Consider the following 20,917-nt stretch of genomic DNA (forward strand, 5'->3'; position numbering starts at 1 on the left):
CGGGCATGGGAGTGAACCTAGCATCCCGAAAGGAATGGGCGGTTCTGAAACCGCCGGCCAGCGATTGGATGTTGTCAGCTAGATACCTCTATTTATTGTGAATGGAAACGTACGGTCACATGATCCCCTGATGACGTCAGCGCGTCTGACGAAACGTGCGTCGGGAACGTGAGACCGTGGAGTTCCGGGTTGGTGATACGCAGAAGCTTAGGAGCGTCCCGTACACCGAACCCATGCTGCATTTACTGCATGAAGGCGTTTGAATCTAATGTTTTGAGTAAGTGCAATTTCATTAATAAACCCTAATTACCAGAACATACTACACTATCGGAGTTTCCTTATCTTTCTCCCCACAAAAATATCCTGAAATACTTGGAGTTCCTTATGCGAGCTGAGTCTTATATCAAGGGACCTGAAGGATAGCTTGGAGGCATTTGTGGACCATCTACGCTGTTTTAGACCCCCTGTAATTAAGGGGTCCATCAGCTTTGGTAAGAAGTATTTACCCCGAGCACTGGGTGGAGAAAAGTTTCTTAAGGTGGAGGTCCCTCACTTGAAGTTGGAGTGATTTTCAGTCATTGCTGAGAGATCTGTATTGCACTGGGCACTTTAAAGACTGTTGATATATATTTACCAAGGACCTTTCACATTTAGGATTTTGTATATATTTATTTATTTATAATCATTTATTCACATATTTATGCACACAAGCACTTTTTGGTTGTGTTAAGTGTTGAGCGCAATTTATTCCACTCTTTTCACACTTGTGTGATGCAGCCTTAAATGAGGCCCCCTTGGTGGCTCGCCTCTCTAGTGTTGCGGTGCAAAACCGGCGACTGATATGGCTGAAGAGCTGGTCGGCCGACCAGTCCTCAAGGAAAACTGTTTCTGATTTTCCCTATGCTGGCTCTCGCCTTTTTGGCGAGGCGTTGGACACCTTGGTGAAAGGCGTCACGGGGGGCAAGAGCACTATGCTGCCCCAGAACTCGAAGAACAAGTCTTTCCGTGGCAAGCGGGGTTCTGCGCCTAGATCCAATCAGGGGTCCTTTCGTGCCTTTCGGAACTAATCCAAGGGCAAGCCCTTCAAGGCTCAGGGCAACCAGAAGAAGCCCTGGGCGGGTAAGCAGAAGGCCGGCAATGCCGGCTCGGCGGGTCAATCCGCCTCTGCCTGAAGGGGCGCCCTCACCCTTTTCAGGGGTGGGGGGACGTTTGCGCGGTTTCCTCCAACCTTGGCTGCTCCGTATATCGGACAGGTGGGTTCAGGAAATCGTTCGATCAGGTTACAAGATCGAATTCCTTTCCCGGCCGGCGGACAGATTCTTTCCCTCCAATCTTCATCTGCTTCCGGGGCGTCTGCTCAGGGAGTGGTTGGTCCCGGTGCCTCATCGGGACAGGTTTCGGGGGTTTTATTTGAATCTGTTCACTGTGCCCAGGAAGGAGGGCAAAGTGCGTCCTATTCTGGACCTCAAAGCGCTGAACCGCTTCGTGCGTGTTCGGAAGTTTCGAATGGAGTCTCTCCGTTCGGTTGTGGCCTCCTTGAGTCCAGGGGAATTCCTGGCTTTGATAGATCTGAAGGATGCGTACCTGCACATCCCCATTTTCGAGGGTCATCAGCGGTACCTTCGGTTTGCTATCGCAGAGGACCACTACCAGTTTGTGGCGTTACCTTTCGGTCTCGCTTCGGCACCAAGGGTGTTTACCAAGGTGTTGGCGCCGGTTCTGGGCTTGCTGCGGGCCCAGGGCATTGCGGTCCTGGGGTACCTGGACGATCTGTTTCTGGGATCGCGTGCCAGCCAGGACCTTGTGCGCGAACTGTCCGTCACGGTACAGACGCTCCAGGAGTTCGGATGGACTATAAACGTTCAAAAATCGGCATTGTCTCCATCGCTTCGCCTTCCCTATCTGGGAATTATTCTGGACTCTGCTCAGGCAAAGGTGTTCTTGCCGGAGGACAAGCTCCAGACTTTGCGGGACGAACTCAGGTCCCTCAGGGACAATCCGTCCTTGTCACTCAGGACCTGTATGCGGGGCCTGGGGTTGATGGTGTCGGCCTTCGAGGCGATTCCCTTTGCCCAGTTCCACACGCGGGCTCTCCAGATGGAGATCCTGGCCAGGTGGGACAGACTACCTCAGTCCTTGGATCTGGATGTCTCCTTGAGTCGCCAGACTAGATTTGCTCTTCTATGGTGGATCCAGTCCCCGTCGGTGGCGGAAGGCAAGTCCTTCCGTCCGTTGGTGTGGACAGTGGTTACCATGGACGCCAGCCTGTCGGGTTGGGGTGGAGTCCTGGGCAACCTGTCTGCCCAGGGCACTTGGTCGGAGGAGGAGTCCTCTGTCCCGATAAATGTGCTGGAATTACGAGCGATAAAACTCTGTCTCTTCCAGTGGTCGGACCGTCTCCGGGGCCTGCCTGTTCGCGTACAGACGGACAATGCTACCGCGGTGGCTTACATCAACCACCAGGGGGGCACCAGAAGTGCTCGAGCGACACGAGAGGTGACCGACATTCTGTCTTGGGCCGAGACTCATGTCCCGGCGATCTCAGCAGTTCACATTCCGTGTGTGGAAAATTGTCAGGCCGACTATCTGAGCCGCCAGACCCTGGACCAGGGGGAATGGTCCCTACACCCGGAGGTCTTTCAGATGCTGTGTGCGAGGTGGGGATCCCCAGACGTGGATCTGTTCGCATCCCGGCTAAATCGAAAGGTGGGGAGGTTTGTGGCAAGAACGCGCGATCCGTTGGCGGACGCCTCGGATGCTTTGGTGGCCCCTTGGCATCAGTATCGTCTGTACGCCTTTCCTCCGATTCAGTTACTATCCCGGTTCCTTTGCAGATTGGTCTCGGAACCGCACATGGTGATTTTGGTGGCGCCGGACTGGCCTCGCCGGTCCTGATACGCCGACGTTGTTCACCTGGCAGTGGCGCCTTCGTGGCGCCTGCCTCTGCGGGAAGATCTCCTGTCTCAAGGTCCGATCTTCCAACCTGCTTTACAGTCGCTGGCTTTAAAGGCCTGGCTGTTGAGACCCGTGTCTTGAAGGACAAGGGTCTTTCCCCTGAGGTTATCCCTACCCTAATCAAGGCTAGGAAATCTTCCTCTGGTAAGATCTATTACCGTACCTGGAAAGCCTATTTCGCCTGGTGTGAGTCCAGGGGGTTCTCCCCTCGTTCTTACTCGGTGTCGAGAATCTTGGCTTTCCTCCAGTCTGGAGTGGATCAGCGCCTGGCGCTGGCCACGATAAAGGGCCAGGTGTCTGCACTGGCTGTCCTTTTCCAGCGCCCTGTTGCATCTCATTCCTTGGTGCGCACCTTCATTCAAGGTGTGCGGCATTTGGCTCCTCCCAGGAAGGAGCCTTTACCTCCATGGGACTTGAACTTGGTTCTGTCCGTGTTACAGCATGCTCCTTTTGAAAACATCAGGGAGATATCGTTGCCTCTGCTGTCGAAAAAGGTTGCCTTTCTGGTGGCGATCACTTCGGCTCGCAGAGTGTTGGAGCTGGCGGCGTTGTCTTGCCGCTCCCCTTACTTGATAATTCACAAGGATAAGGTGGTTTTGCGACCACCCCCATCCTTCCTTCCCAAGGTGATCTCTGAATTCCACCCTAATGAGGACATTGTCCTGCCTTCACTTTGTACGAAGCCTGAACATCCAAAGGAGATTGCCTTACATTCCTTGGATGTTGTCAGGCGATCAAGGTTTACCTGTCGTCTACGGAATCCTTTCGGAAGACTGATTCCCTATTTGTCCTTCCTGAGGGATCTCGGAAGGGCATGGCTGCGTCCGCAGCAACTATTGCCAAATGGATCAGACAGACCATTGAGCAGGCTTACGCCTTGACGGAACGGGTTCCGCCCTTCCCTGTTAAGGCGCACTCTACCAGGTCTTTGAGTGCATCCTGGGCCTATTGGCATCGGGCTTCGGTGGCCCAGGTGTGCAAGGCGGCGACTTGGTCGTCGGTGCACACCTTTTCCAAATTCTACAAAGTAGATGTTCTGGCATCAGCTGATGCTTCTTTTGGCCGCAAAGTTCTCAGTGCGGCAGTGCCATGATGGACTCTTCAATTTTTTTCTGGGTCCCTGGCTGTTGGCATTTGCTTGGGCTGTTGCTCCTATTGAGCATTGTTTTTTTTCTGTTGCCCAGTTGGTTCTCTTACGGTGCATGTAAGATTCCTTTCTCTGATGTGGGTACTGCGTTGCCTTTTCTACGGTTGCGTCTCCCACCCCTCATGTCTATACTGCTTTGGGACATCCCAACAGTGATGACTTAGAGGAGGCGGCGACTGTCGGAGGACGTAAGAGAAAACTGAATTTTTGTAAATCTTACCTGTAAAATTCCTTTTTCTGAGTCCTCCGACAGTCGCCGCCCCCGCCCCTCTTTTGGGGTTCTTATTACCTACTGCTATGCTACCAAACTGAGTTGTGAGTGGTGATGCAGGGGGGGTATTGACCAGATGGGACAGCCCCCATGGGTGTGTATATGCTAATGCATTTTGTCTTTGGACTAAGTCTATATGCCTAGCTATTCCTGCGGATGGGAAGTCAATACCCAACAGTGATGACTTGGAGGAGGCGGCGACTGTCGGAGGACTCAGAGAAAGGAATTTTACAGGTAAGATTTTACAAAAATTCCGTTTTTTTTCTGTCTTCTATTGTCCCAGTTTTGGTGAGCATGTGCGAATTGTAGCCTCAGTTTCCTTAGCTGACAAGAGTGGCACCTGGAGTGGTCTTCTGCTGCTGTAAGCCCATCTGCTTCAAGGTTCAATGTGTTGTGCGTTCAGAGATGGTATTCTGGATACCGTGATTGTAACTGTAAATTAATCCACAGACACGACGTGGTTCTGCACTCCGTCCTTTATTTCACCTCCACACAAACTGAACAGGAAGGGGAAATCCAACCAAACTAGACAGGAAGGGGAAATACATCATAGAATAGGAGGGAATACTGAAAAAGATGCAGTAACCGAAATGACCACAAGATGGCAGTATATTAAACAACTATATCCCTTGTACATGAAGTTAACAATCTCACTCTCTTCTTAAGATAAAAAGAACGGGTGAGTTTGACATAAAACATTGTCACACAAAAATGATTTTCAGAACATTCAAGTAAGTGTGTGTATTTAAACAAACAAAAAAATACCAAGATATATGCTCAATGGACCAGATTTTACAGTTTCCATACACCCTCATACAGCGCTTTAAGAAGCATAAGAGAGGAAGCACCTTTTTTCGTCAAACAGTCAGCAAGTTGTGACTTGGCTGTTGACCAACGCACTTCTTTGATTTTATTAGCATGTATGAGCTCTTTGACACCGCTTATTTCTAATCTTAGTCTCTTCTCTGTGACCTGTTTTGTAGACTTAAGAGCGTCAAACAGGGAATGGTTATCAGTAACACAGATAAGAGGAAGAGCATTAAGATCAGCTTTACCAGTAGTGAGTTCAGAGTAGAGCATAGCCAAGAACATAGCATTGTCAATACCATCTGACATGGCAAGGGTTTCTCCTGCCAGTGTGCTTCTTACCACACGTCTAATTTTTTTAGATTGCCAAAACAGTGGGGAGAACTTTCCTGATTTTTCCATGAGAGCAATTAGAGCCCCACCCTGTGTACCTCCATCTGGAAGATTGCCCAGTGAAGCATCACTGAATACTACCAAACTCAAATCCTCACTGTTACCCAAGTATTGAAACTTAAGTGTTACCTTCTCTGACTTAAGTTTACGGATCACTTTGTTCACTTCATGTATGGACTGAACAGTAGCATTCTTAATGTTGGATGCTAGGCTACATGTGTCAAACATAACATCTGGTCTTGTTTGTTTAGCAACCCACAGAACCTGTCCTATTTTGGATCTGAGTTGTTCTCTTTCTTTCTCATTCAGTGGGGCCTCTCTCTGTACAGCACGTGTTGCCTGCAAATGAATTGGTTGTAGGTTTTCAATATAACTGTGCTGATGCACCTGCACTACACCACCCACAGTAGCAATGTTCATCCCCACATATGAAAAACTCTCACACTCTTCACGACCCACGTGAAATGCAGATTTAAGCACAGGGATGACATTAGTTACAAAATGCTCTGAACCTGCCCAAAAAAAATCATCCACATGGCATGCCAGTACTCCTGTCACCTCAGACTGCTCATTCTGCCAATAAAACACTGCAGGATCAACCCGTGACATTTTACCCCCACTGTTCAGCATGAGTTCTTTGACCTTGTTGTACCAGTAGAGGGAAGCATCTGCAAGTCCATACACACATTTCTTTAGTTTCCACAACACATTGTCCACGCTCGCTTCTGGAGGGGGACGAATGTAAATGTCTCTTGAGAGTTCCATTCCCTGCAAAAAAGCAGACTTAATATCCATAGAGTTCACTTGCCATTTATTTTGACAAATAACAGCTAACAGCAGCCTGAGTGACTCTGATGCACATGTGGGAGAATCTTTCTGTAGTTCATGCATATTGGCCTCTTCAAAACCTCTCGCCACAAGACGGGCTTTGGGAACAACACCACTAGAAGTTTCCTTTAACGTACAGACCCATCTAGTAGAGATACATTTTTGACCTTTGTCTGTGACTACTTCGTAAACATTATTAATTTGCCAGTTTTCAATCTCTTGTTGTTTAGCAGCATCAAAAGAAATGTCTTTGGTGATAAGTACATCATCATCGGTGTTTTCACACCCAGTGAGAAGATCGTCAACTTTTGACATGTCTAAAGCTTCCTTTTGACCCTCGCTGCCATTTGGTTCTAGATACTGCACATTGTACCAGTTTCTATATTGCCCTCTTGCTTTCCCTGCTCTGCCTAAGACTCTGGCAGTGTGTTCAGCACCATCATATATGTTTGTAAATGTCACTGTCTGACCTTTTCTCAGTTGGACACCCGTGGAACCCCCTGTATTAGTAGTATTAGTTTGTCTCACATCTTCTCTATCGTCAGTTTCTGTGTTTTCAGGGATTTGCACTTCGCTATTGGCACTCATTTCATCATCTGAATTCTCTGACCCATCAGTGTGGATTACATTTTCTTTACTATTTTCAGTGATATCAGGTAGTACAGGTGTATCCTTATCCTGTGCATTAACTTTATTCAGTCTGGACTGGTGTGCTCTAACAAGGATACCACCATGTCTGACAAACACTACAGAGCCATCTTGACCGATAACTACAGCAGGACCTTTCCACTCTGTACTGTCTGCTCGTTTGTAGTACACTCGGTCTCCTGTCTCATACTTTTCATCTGTAGGCCTGAGCTGCTTTCGTAAAGCTCTTTTTATTCTTTCTGAGCATTCCACCTCTGTGAATGCTCTTCTGGAAGCATGCAATGCTGCTAGGTGCTGTCCTACTCTAGTACTCATAGAAGTGCCTTCTAGAGCAGGCAGCTCATTAACCAAAACGGAGGGAAGATTAGGATTGTGACCAAACACCAGCTGGTGTGAACTATAACCATGCACATTGATCATACTGTTTTTGGCCATTAGAGCCCAATCTAGAGCAATCTGCCAGCCACACCCATTTTCCCTTTTCACCTTCAGGAGGATCTCAGTCAGAGTCATGTTGTGTCTCTCCAGCAGCCCGTTGCCGCTGTGGTCTTCATCTCGATGTTGAATTTTTCTGCCATCTCTCTTATCTCCTCATTGTTGAACTCACCACCGTTGTCAGTGTAAATCCGTTTTGGGGCACCATGAACACTTATCCACGAGTGAATGAAAGAGTTGACGATCTCAGATGCTTTCTTTGTTCTCACAATGTTTCCAGCGCTGAAGCGTGTGAAATGGTCGATGATGTGGAGGTACCATATGCCAGGTTCCAGCTCATGTAAGTCCATTGCCACCGTCTCATTATACTCTGAGGCTAAAGGCAAACCCACAGCAGGCCTGGGCTTGGTCCTGCTGTATCTTTGACATACCTCACAGTCACGGATGATCTCTTGCAGAATAACTGGACAGTCTTTGTCAGTATTTCCAGAGCTGAGGATAAGCCTTTGCAGCCGGTCTGCAGAGGCATGGCCAAACTGCTTGTGAAGCTTCAAAAGGACTTTACGCTTCTCTTTTGTAGACATCGCTGCTGTGATGACAAGGACTTCACTTACATTGGTGTCCACTTCAGTATTACCATCTCTAATGTCAACACAGTAGTGTCCCGAACTAGTGAGCTCAAGAGGCACTGGTTGCTTGAACATGACAACTTTGTCATTCTCCATGTCTAAGACAGTTCCCGCTCTCTTTAGAGCCATTTTGCTCAGCAATAAAGGAATATCAACAGGAACAACTTCCGTTTCAATGTGACATTTTGTTGGTCCGATCTTAGCGGGAAGCTTTACCTTTCTGTTGGAGTGTACCACCTGACCATCACCAAATCTGAAAGGTCTGCAGCTTGAAGATTCTGTTTGCATCAGTTTGTTTATTTGGCTTTGTCTCAGGTCTTTCATGTAACTATCCAGCCACTTTTCACCACAGACAGTACGTGTGCATGCTGTGTCAATGATAGCTGATCCCAGTGATTCAGTTAGGAAAATCTCAGAGTCCGTCATAACTTTTGTAAACAGTGTAATGTTACATTCCTCAACATTTTCATCTTCTGCTAGCTTTACTTCATTTCTCCGATGAGGACAGTCTTTGGCCCAATGGTATGTGCTCTGACAAATTGCGCATTTTGATCGCTTACCATATTTGTCGAGTGGGTTAGTACCTTGCTGTGGTTGCCACTGTCTGCTCTGTGACTGGCTGTTCCGTTTGAATTTACCCGGTGGCCTCTGCTCCGTGAAAAACGCTGCATCTTGAGTCTCACTGCCTCCGCTCACTCCACTGGTTTTTCCTCCGAAAATCCGTTTTAACGCTGACTTCATGGATGCAAATGTTAAATCCGTGCACGCTGTAAGTGCTAGTTGCCTACTCTTTTCTTCAAGACAAGCCGTGTCCAGTAGTTTAAATGCTAACACAGCATCAGGCAAGGTCATGGTGTACCTCTTCATGCGGTTGTATCTCTGCTCAAAGTCTATGATGTAGTCTGTCATGGACACCTCGCTGTCTTTAGAAATCGAGTCGAAATGAGAGTACGCTTCATAAGCCCGGTCTTTTTCTTCTCTCAAAAATACAGAGTCCAGCTTAGCTATCAAAGTTTCCATACCATTGTCCTCGTTTAGATCGCTCGCAGGTATCTCCAAAGCGGTCTCTCTGGCTCGCCCCTCAAGCCCCAACACAACCGCGAGTGCCTGCTTCTTCTTGTCCAGATCCGTAACAAGTTTCCAAATATTAATTTCATTCTTCCAGCACTCGTATGGTCTGGCTTCGTCAAACTTAGGCGGTACTCTATAGTTGGAAACCATCCTCTGCTACCATGTAAATTAATCCACAGACACGACGTGGTTCTGCACTCCGTCCTTTATTTCACCTCCACACAAACTGAACAGGAAGGGGAAATCCAACCAAACTAGACAGGAAGGGGAAATACATCATAGAATAGGAGGGAATACTGAAAAAGATGCAGTAACCGAAATGACCACAAGATGGCAGTATATTAAACAACTATATCCCTTGTACATGAAGTTAACAGTAACGAGTGGTTATTTGAGCAACTGTTGCCTTTCTATCATCTCAAACCCATTTCCCATTCTCCTCTGACAGCAACAATGCATTTTCACCCACACAACTGCCGCTCACTGGATATTTTTTCTTTTTCGGATCATTCTCTGTAAATGCTAGAGTTGGTTGTGTGTTTAAAATCTCAGTAGATCAGCAGTTTTTGAAATACTCAGACCCCATCTGGCATAAACAACTAAGCCACGTTTTAAAGTCACTTATATCCCCTTTCTTCCCCATTCTGATGCTCAGTTTGAACATCAGCAAGTCGTCTTCACTACCTCTAGATGCCTAAATGCATTGAGTTACTGTCATGTGATTGGCTGATTAGCAATTTGTGTTACCAAGCAATTCAATAGGTGTACCTGATACAGTGGCCGATGAGTGTATATCTTGAGATTAGTGTGAATAGTCACTGAATCTAATTTCTATTATTGTTACAAAGGATAAGGCACCAAAATGGAACCAATGTGTGGTCAGCAGAGGCGCCCATTAAACAAAAAGGTGCTTCAAAGTGGGTTTTTCAGAAAGGTTGGCATTTATTGGTCATAAAAACAGGTTAATATGCCATCAATGCATTTCGTGGCCACTTGGTCAGGAAAAGGTGTACAGTGCACTAGGTAAAATATAACACATTTTAAATTTGAATCCAAAGGGTGGAAAAGATATACAATAGAAAATGTATGTAATTAAAAAAGTGGTGAAAAGGCTCCTTAGTTAGGGTGATTGTAGATAAAATGTATGACAATCAAAGTTTAAGGGCTAGTTCACACCACAAAAACATCCTCCAGATCTGCTTCAGATGCGCTTCTGCATGCACATTTTTGACGCGTTTCAGGATGCTTTTTTTTCTTGTTCCCCCCTCTGTACTGGGTCTAGTGCGTTTTAGATGCCTGCAGGTACAATCTGGTGCATTTTTGATGCAGTTTACCGCGTTTCTGTGCAGGAAAAATGCAACATGTTCTACTTTTTTACTGGAACGCACTGAAACTAAAAGCACAGGTGTAAACTATGCCATTGAAAACCAAAAACCATGTAACTTACTTTCTATGGGTTTTGGATACTGAAAAACAGCACTTGAACGCACGTGGTGTGAACTAGCCCTAAGAAGTATAATAGGAGTTCCGTGGTTGCAAAAAAGAAAATTGTACCGTCTATGGGCAGCTTTAGATTCCCCTCTCAGATACCATTGTTCAGCTTTTTGTTAGCACTTGTAGAATATTTTATTAATCAGGCCTTCCTCTGTGCCGTCTTTTTGCATATTTTTTTTGTTTGTTCATGGTTTATTTTTATTTTTTTCTCAGGCCAAAGAACGAGCAATAAAGACACTGGGCTACTTTCCTGTTGGGGATGGAAGGTTCCCTCATCAGAAGATGTTGTTGCAAGGATTAATGGAGTCAGTGGAAGTAAGTTGTTGAGTTCTATATTTGTGTTAACTTCCCCAGTTCTTTGCATCTTTTTAAAAGTGAATTGCTAACATTTGCCCATTAGCCACTGGAAAAAATATGGCTCATGGCCTTAGACAGTGGTCCCCAAACTATGGCTTCCGTGCCAATTACTCCCTGCTCTGGCTTTTTCATTACACGCTGGATAGAAGTATGTGCTTTGAGCAGTTTAGCAGCAATCTATGCCAGGAAGCATCATGCCCAGTGGTGTGTGTATAGCCGAAAAGTGGGATGGGACATGGAGTCTACACATTGGTAAGTGCCAATGAACACCAATAATGGGGCACCATTCCTCCGACTGACACCAATGCTGGAGCACAAGATTCCTACTACTGATACCAATGTTGGGACACTGTTTTATAACCACCAACACCAAGGCTGGAGCACTATATTCCTTCTAATGACCCCAGTGTTGAGGCACTATAATGTACCATTGATTCCAGTGTTGGGACACTATATTTCTGCAATTGACTCTAATTTTGGGGCACTTCTGGCAAGACGTCTCCAGACAGTAGATAGGTGTTCCCACTGGTTTCCACCAGTTCTGTGCTGATGGCACTACTGGACATCTTCCAATGTTAAACAGAAGGAAGTGTGATGTGTCTTTCATCTGCTGCATTGTTTCCTGGCTGACCACTACGTCTAGGGTCCTCAAAATTTCCCACTTTTTTGTGCTTCAAAAGAACTTGAACAGCACATCTTGGAACCTCAGTCTGCTTTGAAATCTTTGCCCTGGAGAGACCTTGCTGATGCAGTGTAACTTACCGTGGGTCTTTTTGCTGTGCTCAGTCTTTCCATGGTGTATGACCTGTGAAATGAAACGGTCTTCCACAACCTCATCTTAGTAGCAGAGTTTGGCTGTTCCTCACCCGGTTTTTTAGCTTCTTACACAGCTGTTTCTGTTTCAGTTAATGACTTATTGACTTTTGTAGGATTAAACAATAATGTGTTTAATCCGATATTGTGCAAGTGTCCAAAACATGTGACTGTAAGAATTAATGCTGGTTTGAAGCCAAATGGTAGTCACACCAGTTATTTAATTTTGATTTTTCTCCTGTTCGCTCATTTTGCATTTTATTGAATTGGTAAAAATAAACCATTAAATATACTTTTGCCTTTGAGGATGAGCAATGCGAGGAGGCCCTTTCTGCGGTCAAACTGTGCTCTCTGAATGTGGCTCATCGCCTCTCTCGGTTGTATTTACTTCTGAGGGTACATCACACTCCAGCAAAATTGTTCAAGATGGGTCTCAGAGATAGCCCTATCTGCTCTAGATGCTGTAGAGACCACGGGGGCCCCTATCTGCTCTAGATGCTGTAGAGACCACGGGGGCCCCTATCTGCTCTAGATGCTGTAGAGACCACGGGGGCCCCTATCTGCTCTAGATGCTGTAGAGACCATGGGGACCTCATAAAGATGGTCTGGAGATGTCCAAAACTGCACATATACTGAAGGGATGCTCTAGAGACTATTAATAGGATCTTTCAGGTCACCGTGAATGAGGATCCCAAGCAGGGTGTAGTCGACGTTCTGAATGATCCACCAAGCTGATGAAACCACTAAGCAGGCCATAGCAAGAGCCCTGTTTCAGGCCCGCAGACTAATCTTGAGACATTGGATCTCCACTGACCCGCCTATGGTTGAGGAATGGGTATCTTAGATGGGTGACACCCTAAGACTTATCTGGTAGCACAGAGGGTGCTTTGGTAAACTTGAGAAAACTCTGGCACTTGTGGCTGGATACATCAGGCATGGCCCCAGTAGAATTAGTCTTAAACTGTCTCTTGCCCTGATAGGGCGCTCGGAGTCATACATTCTGTCCAGTACCTGGAAGTAGCTCCACTTGACCTGGAGATACATGGCATATTGCATAGTTATTCAATAACAATGACCTTATTTGCTGAGCTGAGTGTATGGCACACCGTGTACATGCATACTGTATGTACATTCAAGTTGTATCATTATGTTATGTAAACACTCTGGTATATGTTTTTCTGTTGTTTACGCTTTGTTGTGTATTGTGATATCAATAAAAATAATTTTACTGACAAAAAAAATATACATATATTTTTTTGAAAGCATTCTTGCTTTACAGCATTTTTTTTACACTTAACTAAAACTTTTGTACTTTACGTACATACGTGAACACTGGGGAATGGGGATGCTTTAATCTTTTTTATCTTTTTTATCTTTCTTTCTATTATTTTATTTTTTTACCCTGTCTTTTTTTTTTTTTTTTTTTTTACTTTATTGCCATCATAAGGGATGACCAACATCCCTTGTGATAGCATGAGCTGTGACAGGTTCTCTATGTGGAGAAATCTGGGTTCTTTTCTGACCCCAGGTCTCTCCTCTGGCCTCCAAAGCATCTAAATAAATTGAGATTGGTTCCCAGTTATGCTAAAGGGTCCCAGAAAAAACATCAATTTACCTGTTTCCCCAAACCATTACATTTAAGGCATGCTGTCAATGATAACTGTCACAGTTGCTTGTGCTCTCAACTGAACTGTCAACCCATCAAATGGCTTGTGTCCTAACCGATCATAGGGTGGATATAAAAAGTCTATACACCTGTCAAAATGTCAGGTTTCTGTGATGTAAAAAAAGTAGATAAAGATAAATCATTTCAGAACTTTTTCCACCTTTAATGTGACCTATAAACTGTACAACTCAGTTGAACAGCAAACTAAAATGTTTTAGGTGGAGGGAAGTAAAAATAAAAAACTAAACTAATATGTTTGCATAAGTATGCACACCCTTAAACTAATACTTTGTTAAAGCACCTTTTGATTTTATTACAGCACTGTCTTTTTGGGTATGAGTCTGTTAGCATGGCACATTTTGACTTGGAAATATTTGCCCACTCTTCTTTGAAAAAAAAAATTAAAATCTGTCAGATTGCGAGGGCATCTCCTGTGCACAGCCCTCTTCAGATCACCCCACAGATTTTCAGTCCGATTCAAGTCTGGGCTCTGGCTGGGCCATTCCAAAACTTTAATTTTCTTCTGGTGAAGCCATTCCTTTGTTAAATTGGATGGGTCGGGCTTTGGGTCGTTTCCTTGCTGAACGATGAAGTTCCTCTTCAGATTCAGCTTTCTAGCAGAAGCCTGAAGGTTTTGTGCAAATGTTGACTGGTATTTAGAACTGTTCTACCTTGACTAAGGCCCCTGTTCCAACTGAAAAAAAAACAGCCCCAAAGCATGATGCTGCCACCACCATGCTTCACTGTGGGTATGGTGTTCTTTTGGTGATGTGCAGTGTTGTTTTTGCACTAAACATATCTTTTGGAATTATGGCCAAAAAGTTCAACCTTGGTTTTATCAAACCAGAACACCTTTTCCCACATGCTTTTGGGAGACTTGGATTTGTTTTTTGCAAAATTTAGCCAGGCTTGGATGTTTCTTTGTAAGAAAAGGCTTCTGTCTTGCCACTCTACCCCCATAGCCCAGACATATAAAGAATACAGGAGATTGTTGTCACATGTTCCACACAGCCAGTATTTGCCAGATATTCCTGCAGCTCCTTTAATGTTGCTGTAGGCCTCTTGGCAGCCTCCCTGAGCAGTTTTCTTCTCGTCATTTCAGCAATATTGGAAGGACGTCCAGTTCTTGGTAATGTCACTGTTGTGCCGTATACTTGATGACTGTATTCACTGTGTTCCATGATATATCTGATGCCTTGGAAATTATTTTGTACCCTTCTCATGACTGATACCTTTTAACAATGAGATCCTTCTGATGCTTTGGAAGCTCTCTTGCTGTAGGGTGACTTTGAAAATATCAGGAAAGACCTACTAGAACAGCTAAACTTTATTTGGGGTTATCAGAAGCACTTTAAATGATGGCAGGTGTGTACTGACTCCTATTTAACATGAGTTTGAATGAGCTTGCTTAATTTTGAACACAACGCTACATCCCCAGTTATATGAGGGTGTTAACACTTTTGCAACCACATTAGTTTCGTTTTTTTATTTTTGCTTCCCCATGCCCCCCCCCCCCCCCCCTCAAAAAAAGATTTCATTTTGTTTTTCTATTGAGTTGTACAGTTTTTAGGCCACAATAAAGGTGGAAAAGGTTCTGAAATGATTTAGCTTTTTCTCATTGTTTTAAGTCACAGAAACCTGACACTTTAACAGGGGTGTGTAGACTTTTTAGATCCAATGTATATGCAGCACCTTGGCAACTGCAGATCACAGTGGTAAAGATGGCAGCTTCCTTGGCCGAATAGGATAGGAAGGATTAGTTTTGCAGTAAAAATATACCTTTCTTGGTATAAGAGAAAGCAAGTAAACTTGAGTGTTGTAAATATTGCTTCTCCACCTAAGACTTGTAAGTGTAGCTGGAAGTGCTCTGGGGGTCTCAGCTCACAGTCTACGATGATCATAGTATAGGCAACCACACTAAGTCTACATTTCCACTAGTGCGACTAATCAATGAGACCCGTTCCCATCTATGCAGCTTTGAAAATCAGCGTTTTTGAAAAGGTAACTTCACTACTTAGATGCAGCTTTTGATGCGACTTTGATGCAGAGAGTGTAAAGTTGGATCAAAGTTGCATCAGCCGCATTCTAAATTGCAATAGTGGAAACGTAGACTAAAGCTTTGTTTCCACTAGTGTGACTTGTCATGCGACTTTGGACGCACAAAGTCGCATGAAAAGTCACAGCCCATTGATTTCAATGCCCCCGTTCCCATTCATTCGACTTTAAAAATCAGTGACTTTGAAAAGGTACCTGCAACTTTTGATGCAACTTTGATCCAGAGAGTATAAAGTTGGATCAAATTTGCATCAAAGTCGCAATAGTGGAAACGTAGACTAAGGCCCCTTTCACACTTGTGCGACTTCTCCTGCAATTTGGGACTCCAAAGTCGCATTAAAAGTCACACTCCATGATTTCCAATGAGTACCATTCATATCTGTGTGACTTCAAGTTGCAACGACTTCAGAGTAGTCCCTGCACTACTTTGGTTCAACTCTGGTGTGCGTTTTGAGGTCCAAAGACATAGGCATTGCTTCAAGGCCAGTCAAAATCGTGCGACTTTTAGGCCGCACAAGTGTGAAAAGAGCCTTAAGCTCCGTTTCTACTAGTGCAGCTAATGGCACCTGTTCCCATTTATGCGACTTTAAAAAGGTACCTGCACTACTTTCATGCGACTTTTCATGCGACTTTGATCCAGAGAATATAAGGTTGGATCAAAGTCGCACTCTAAATTGCAATAGTGGAAACGTAGACTAAAGCTCAGTTTTCAATAGTGCGACTTATCATGTGACTTTGGACACAAAGTCGCATGACAAGTCACAGCACATTCATTTCAACAGCACCTGTTCCCATCTTTAAAAATCAGCGACTTTGAAAAGGTACCTGCACTACGTTGACTCAACTTTGATCCAGAGAGTGTAAATTTAGATCAAAGTCACACTGTAAATTGCAATAGTGGAAATGTAGACTAAAGCTCAGTTTCCACTAGTGCGACTTGGCATGCGACTTTGGACACAGAGTTGCATGAAAAGTTACAGCCCATTGATTTCAATGGCACCCATTCCCATCTATGCGACTTAGAAAAGAAGCAACCTTGAAAAGGTACCTGCACTACTTTGATGCAAATTTAAATGCGACTTTGATCCAGAGAGTGTAAAGTTGGATCAAAGTTGCACTCCAAAATCACACTCTAGCCTAGTGGCTATGTTTCCACTACTGCGACTCTTAAGTTGTGCAAATTAAAGTGCGACACTGAGTGCAGCTTTGATCCAACTTTACACTCTCTGGATCAAAGTCGCATCAAGGTACATTTTCAAGGTCGCTGATTTTCAAAGTGGCATCGATGGGAACGGGTGCCATTGAAATCAATGGGCTGTGACTTGTCGTGCAACTTAATGTGTCCAAAATTGCAAGACAAGTCGCACTAGTGGAAACTGAGCCTAACACTGATTACTCACATGTAATGGATAAATGGACCTAAACAAGGCAATGAAGACAGGAGGAGGTCATGGTGAAGGATAGGGATGGGGGTGGGGCTGGGCAGGACTGGGCATGCCTGTCCAAGAAGGCTTGACAACCTTATCAGGAAGTGAAATACAGCTTATCAAGTTTCCGATAACAGGAAATAGCGTTGTCCGTAAAGAACAGGAAGAAGCGGATTGTCCAGCCTAGATAAGACTTTCTAAGCTTCACAAGCAGCTCGGCAGAAAATAAATATCAGACAAAGATATTTAACATACTATTATTAGGAAAAATTTCATTTTCGACTGGAGTTTCCCTTTTTAAGAGCCAGTTGGGAAACATTAACTAGCTCCTGCTTGGGCATCTATAAGGCTCCGTTCACATCTAGGCGTTTTGGGGCGTTTTTGGGGCGTTTTTCTGCTCTAGGATCAGCTCTCAAAACGCCGAACAGGACAAATCCTATTCATTTCAATGGCCCCTGTTCACATCTGAGCGTTTTGACGCTGTATACAAAACGCCCAACGCTCAAAAAAGTACATGAGCTTCTTTTTGGGCAGATTACAGGCGTTTTCCATTGATCTCTATTCAATCTAAAAACGCCTGCACAAAAATCGCGGTAAAAATCGCGGTAAAAACCGCCGCAAAAATCGCGGTAAACGCCGCAAAAATCGCTGTAAAATCGCGGTAAAAACGCGCGAAAAACGCTACGCTCAGGTGTGAATGTAGCCTAAGTATCCATGGTGGAGTGTTGGGGTTTCTTTATTCCCAGAATTCAAAAACAAAATGTGATATTAGATTTGGTGGCTGCATTTGTTTACTTTTTCCTAGCTTTTTGTTCCTTTATTTACACCTGATAATCATTTTAAATGGAAGAGAGTAGCGTTGTTAGCCCAGTCTGATTGTTCCTGATTTCTACTACAGAACATCTTGCCCCCCCCCCCTCTATTTAATATGGGGGATAGGTTTTATAGTTAAACGGGTGCAGGACTAACTAGACGTGAGATTTCAGTGTAAAAAGAGACACTTTATCATCTCACAGAGGGATGTTATGAATTCTATCCTGGCAGGATCAAAAAGTATTATTTTATTTCTGTGTGCTTGCCAATCCAGTTACTTTCAATGCTGTATTTAACAGACAAAGGGGAACACGTGAGAAAACTTGTTAAATTTTAAATACACTTGAATACTCTACTATGTCTTCATTATTATTATTTTTTAATGCACAGCCATATAATTAAAATCAAATTAATCCAAGACAACATTTACTCCTCCAGGCAAAACAAATTGAGCTTCAGTTTACAATTGGGGAAGCCATTACTAATGCAGCTGTTGGTAAAAAATCTGCAGCAGCCAGAGATGTTTGGATGGTTGCTGAAGAAGACTTTTGCCCACGTGCAGGTAAGTGGAGCTCACTGTACATGTAGCCTTCTGTACAGACACGTGTTGTCTTTGGTTATATCCAAAAACAGAACAGTTAAGGTTTAAGATGATGGTTATCTGAATGTAATGTCCACACCCAAATAAAATGTGCAATATTCAAAGTTGTTTACATAAAATTTTAATGGAAAGTGTAAACGGTCACAACATACACTGCTTTGATTTATGATAACCTGGTTTGCTTTAAATGCAATTATAATAGGGCAACCATATTTTAACTGTCAGGGCCTACTCTATTCTAATAATTTGAAGTTGGTTCTTGCTTTATTTTGGTGTTACAAATGTTGTTGCTGTGGCTTGCCACATAGCCTAAAAGCACCTAACAACTATATATTTTTGCCTTTTGTCATTCAAATAGATGAAAAGGACAATGATGAGGTTTCATGGGTTTTGAACCAGATTCTCAACAAGCATGTTGTCAGTGTAAATCCACACGTCCGGCAGGCTGCATGTATATGGCTGCTGTCTCTAGTGAAGAAACTGAGTGAACATATAGAAATAAAGGTTAGTCGTCTTGTGTCCTTTGCCTAATTCATCACATGGGGAAATGGTTTGCTTAAAAAGGAGCTTAAGTCAGCCGCTACAAAATGATAGCAATTTTTAAATATCTCAATGGGGATCTCAGCTTAGAAAAAAAGCTGTTCAGTCGAAGGGATTGCATGAGGACTCTAGGGCATACAATGCAATTGGAGGAGAAGCGTTTTAACCTCAGGCAACGTGGGGGGTTCTTTACTGTTGGGGCTACAAGATTGTGGAATTCTCTACCACAAGAGGTGGTTTCTGCGGGTAGTATGGTGGCTTTCAAAAGACTCTTAGACGTACATCTCGGGGATCAGAACATTCAGGGGTATGTGAGATGATTACAGCCACACACACCTACACAGGTTGAACTGGATGGACTGTTGTCTTTATTCAACCTCACCTACTATGTAACTATGTAAAAAACTGTACTTTTAATAAACAGACACTCACCTGCCCAGGGATCCAGTGCTGTCCTCACCCAGGCTGGTATTTCATCAGTCTTCGGTTGCCCGGCATCTGCATATTGACTGTGGGCAGCCAGCTGTGATTCCTCACAGCTTCATAGCTGACCTCTCACTGTGCATTCGCGAGCTGAGCTGCGCTTCACGAATGGTCCTGCAGCCTTCTGGGATCTGTGACGTGTCCCAGAATTTTGCGGGCAGGGAGGGGTGGATGGAGAAATTACTGTGGATTCGCTGTGGCGATTCGACCGAAAGTGGGAGAGGGTACCTGTCAAAACCAGGTACCTGCTCCCTCCCCAAAAAAAAATATTTCAAATGTGGAGGAGGAGGATCGGAACTTCCCTTTTTGGGTGAAATTCCGCTTTAACAGTAAGCAAAGATGAAATATGGTCTGTTAATTCTGTTTGTAATATTTCCTTCTTGCAAATCTAAATCAGATGGCCTCAATTTTCATTGCGAATGACCTGACAGGCAGTGTGTTTGCCAAACGGGGTCTCCCGTTATAAAAATTATGGCTGAATGGAATTCTGGCTGCCATTGGACTTCCCAGGTTCTTCTGACACGTTGGTAAATGTAGGACAGCCACTGAGCTAAACATTTGATAGATTTTTCTCAGTGGAATATAGATTTATCACAAGTGACAGTGTACCTGATGAAGGCGCACTTTTTTATTGTAATTGTATGCTGTTGTTTATGTATTAGTGTAGTAAATGTATTCAGTTTGGCATACCTGATACTGTAAAAGCTAAATGTTCAAGCCCTAGCCATTTTTTATCAAATGTTTTTTTTTTTTGTGTTCTTGAGTTAACCTACTGATTCTGATCTCATTAACCTCCCCTGGTGGTCAGGATTTCTGTGCTAAAAGCGGTACATTGTTTTGCATAGAAATCTGTTGTTTTACAAACTCACCTTCCCCTGCGATCCCCAGCTGTCCTCCCCCCGCCATCCTCCTGCTGTCCTCCCCCCGCCATCCTCCCACTGTCCTCCCGCTGTGTGCTCGGCCAATGCCGGCACCTGCCTTGCCGTTCCCTTCCTTGCAAGCATTGCTATGCATGGGGGTGGAACCGACAGCAAATTCAAAAGTGTAAATGCACTAAATGACATGATACAAAGCTGTGATCCTAATGGATTACACTGTATCATGCCATTTCACCACAGGATTTCACCTGGTGACTTTTCCAGGGCCCTGCCTGTGGTTTTCCAGTTCTTTGAGCCTGGAAAATAGAGAACGACCATGGCGTCCAAAAAGCGTTCTTTTTGTGCAAAATCGCTTTTAGACGAACTGGAAGACAGCGAAACTGAGTTACTTGAAGAACTGAGCGATAGCAATTCGTGGGAAAATTCATCATCAGGTACGGAAAATGATGACAGCGACGATTCTGATGTCTCTTTCTGGCACATAGCTTGTGGAATTTGGGAAGAATATGAAATGATTCTTCAGAATTTCCAACAGAGCGATGTGCCAGAAAGAGACCTCAGAATCGTCGCTGTCGTCACTTTCCGTACCTGATGACGAATTTTCCC

The 20,917-nt window shown here is 44.4% G+C and overlaps 1 protein-coding gene across 2 annotated transcripts in view; it reads left to right on the forward strand.

The window, feature by feature from the left end:
• Positions 1 to 20,917, forward strand: part of ECPAS (Ecm29 proteasome adaptor and scaffold) — a 230,229-nt gene that overhangs the window by 118,088 nt on the left and 91,224 nt on the right. For both annotated transcript variants that reach the window (XM_082267213.1, XM_082267214.1), the window contains 3 exons: positions 10,892 to 10,993; positions 18,248 to 18,371; positions 18,769 to 18,914. In XM_082267213.1, coding sequence (XP_082123339.1) covers positions 10,892 to 10,993; positions 18,248 to 18,371; positions 18,769 to 18,914 — 372 coding nt within the window. The remainder of the gene's footprint in view (positions 1 to 10,891; positions 10,994 to 18,247; positions 18,372 to 18,768; positions 18,915 to 20,917) is intronic.

The sequence above is a fragment of the Pelophylax lessonae genome (assembly GCF_965119305.1).
Source record: "Pelophylax lessonae genome assembly, chromosome: 1".
In the NCBI taxonomy this organism is placed as follows: domain Eukaryota; kingdom Metazoa; phylum Chordata; class Amphibia; order Anura; family Ranidae; genus Pelophylax; species Pelophylax lessonae.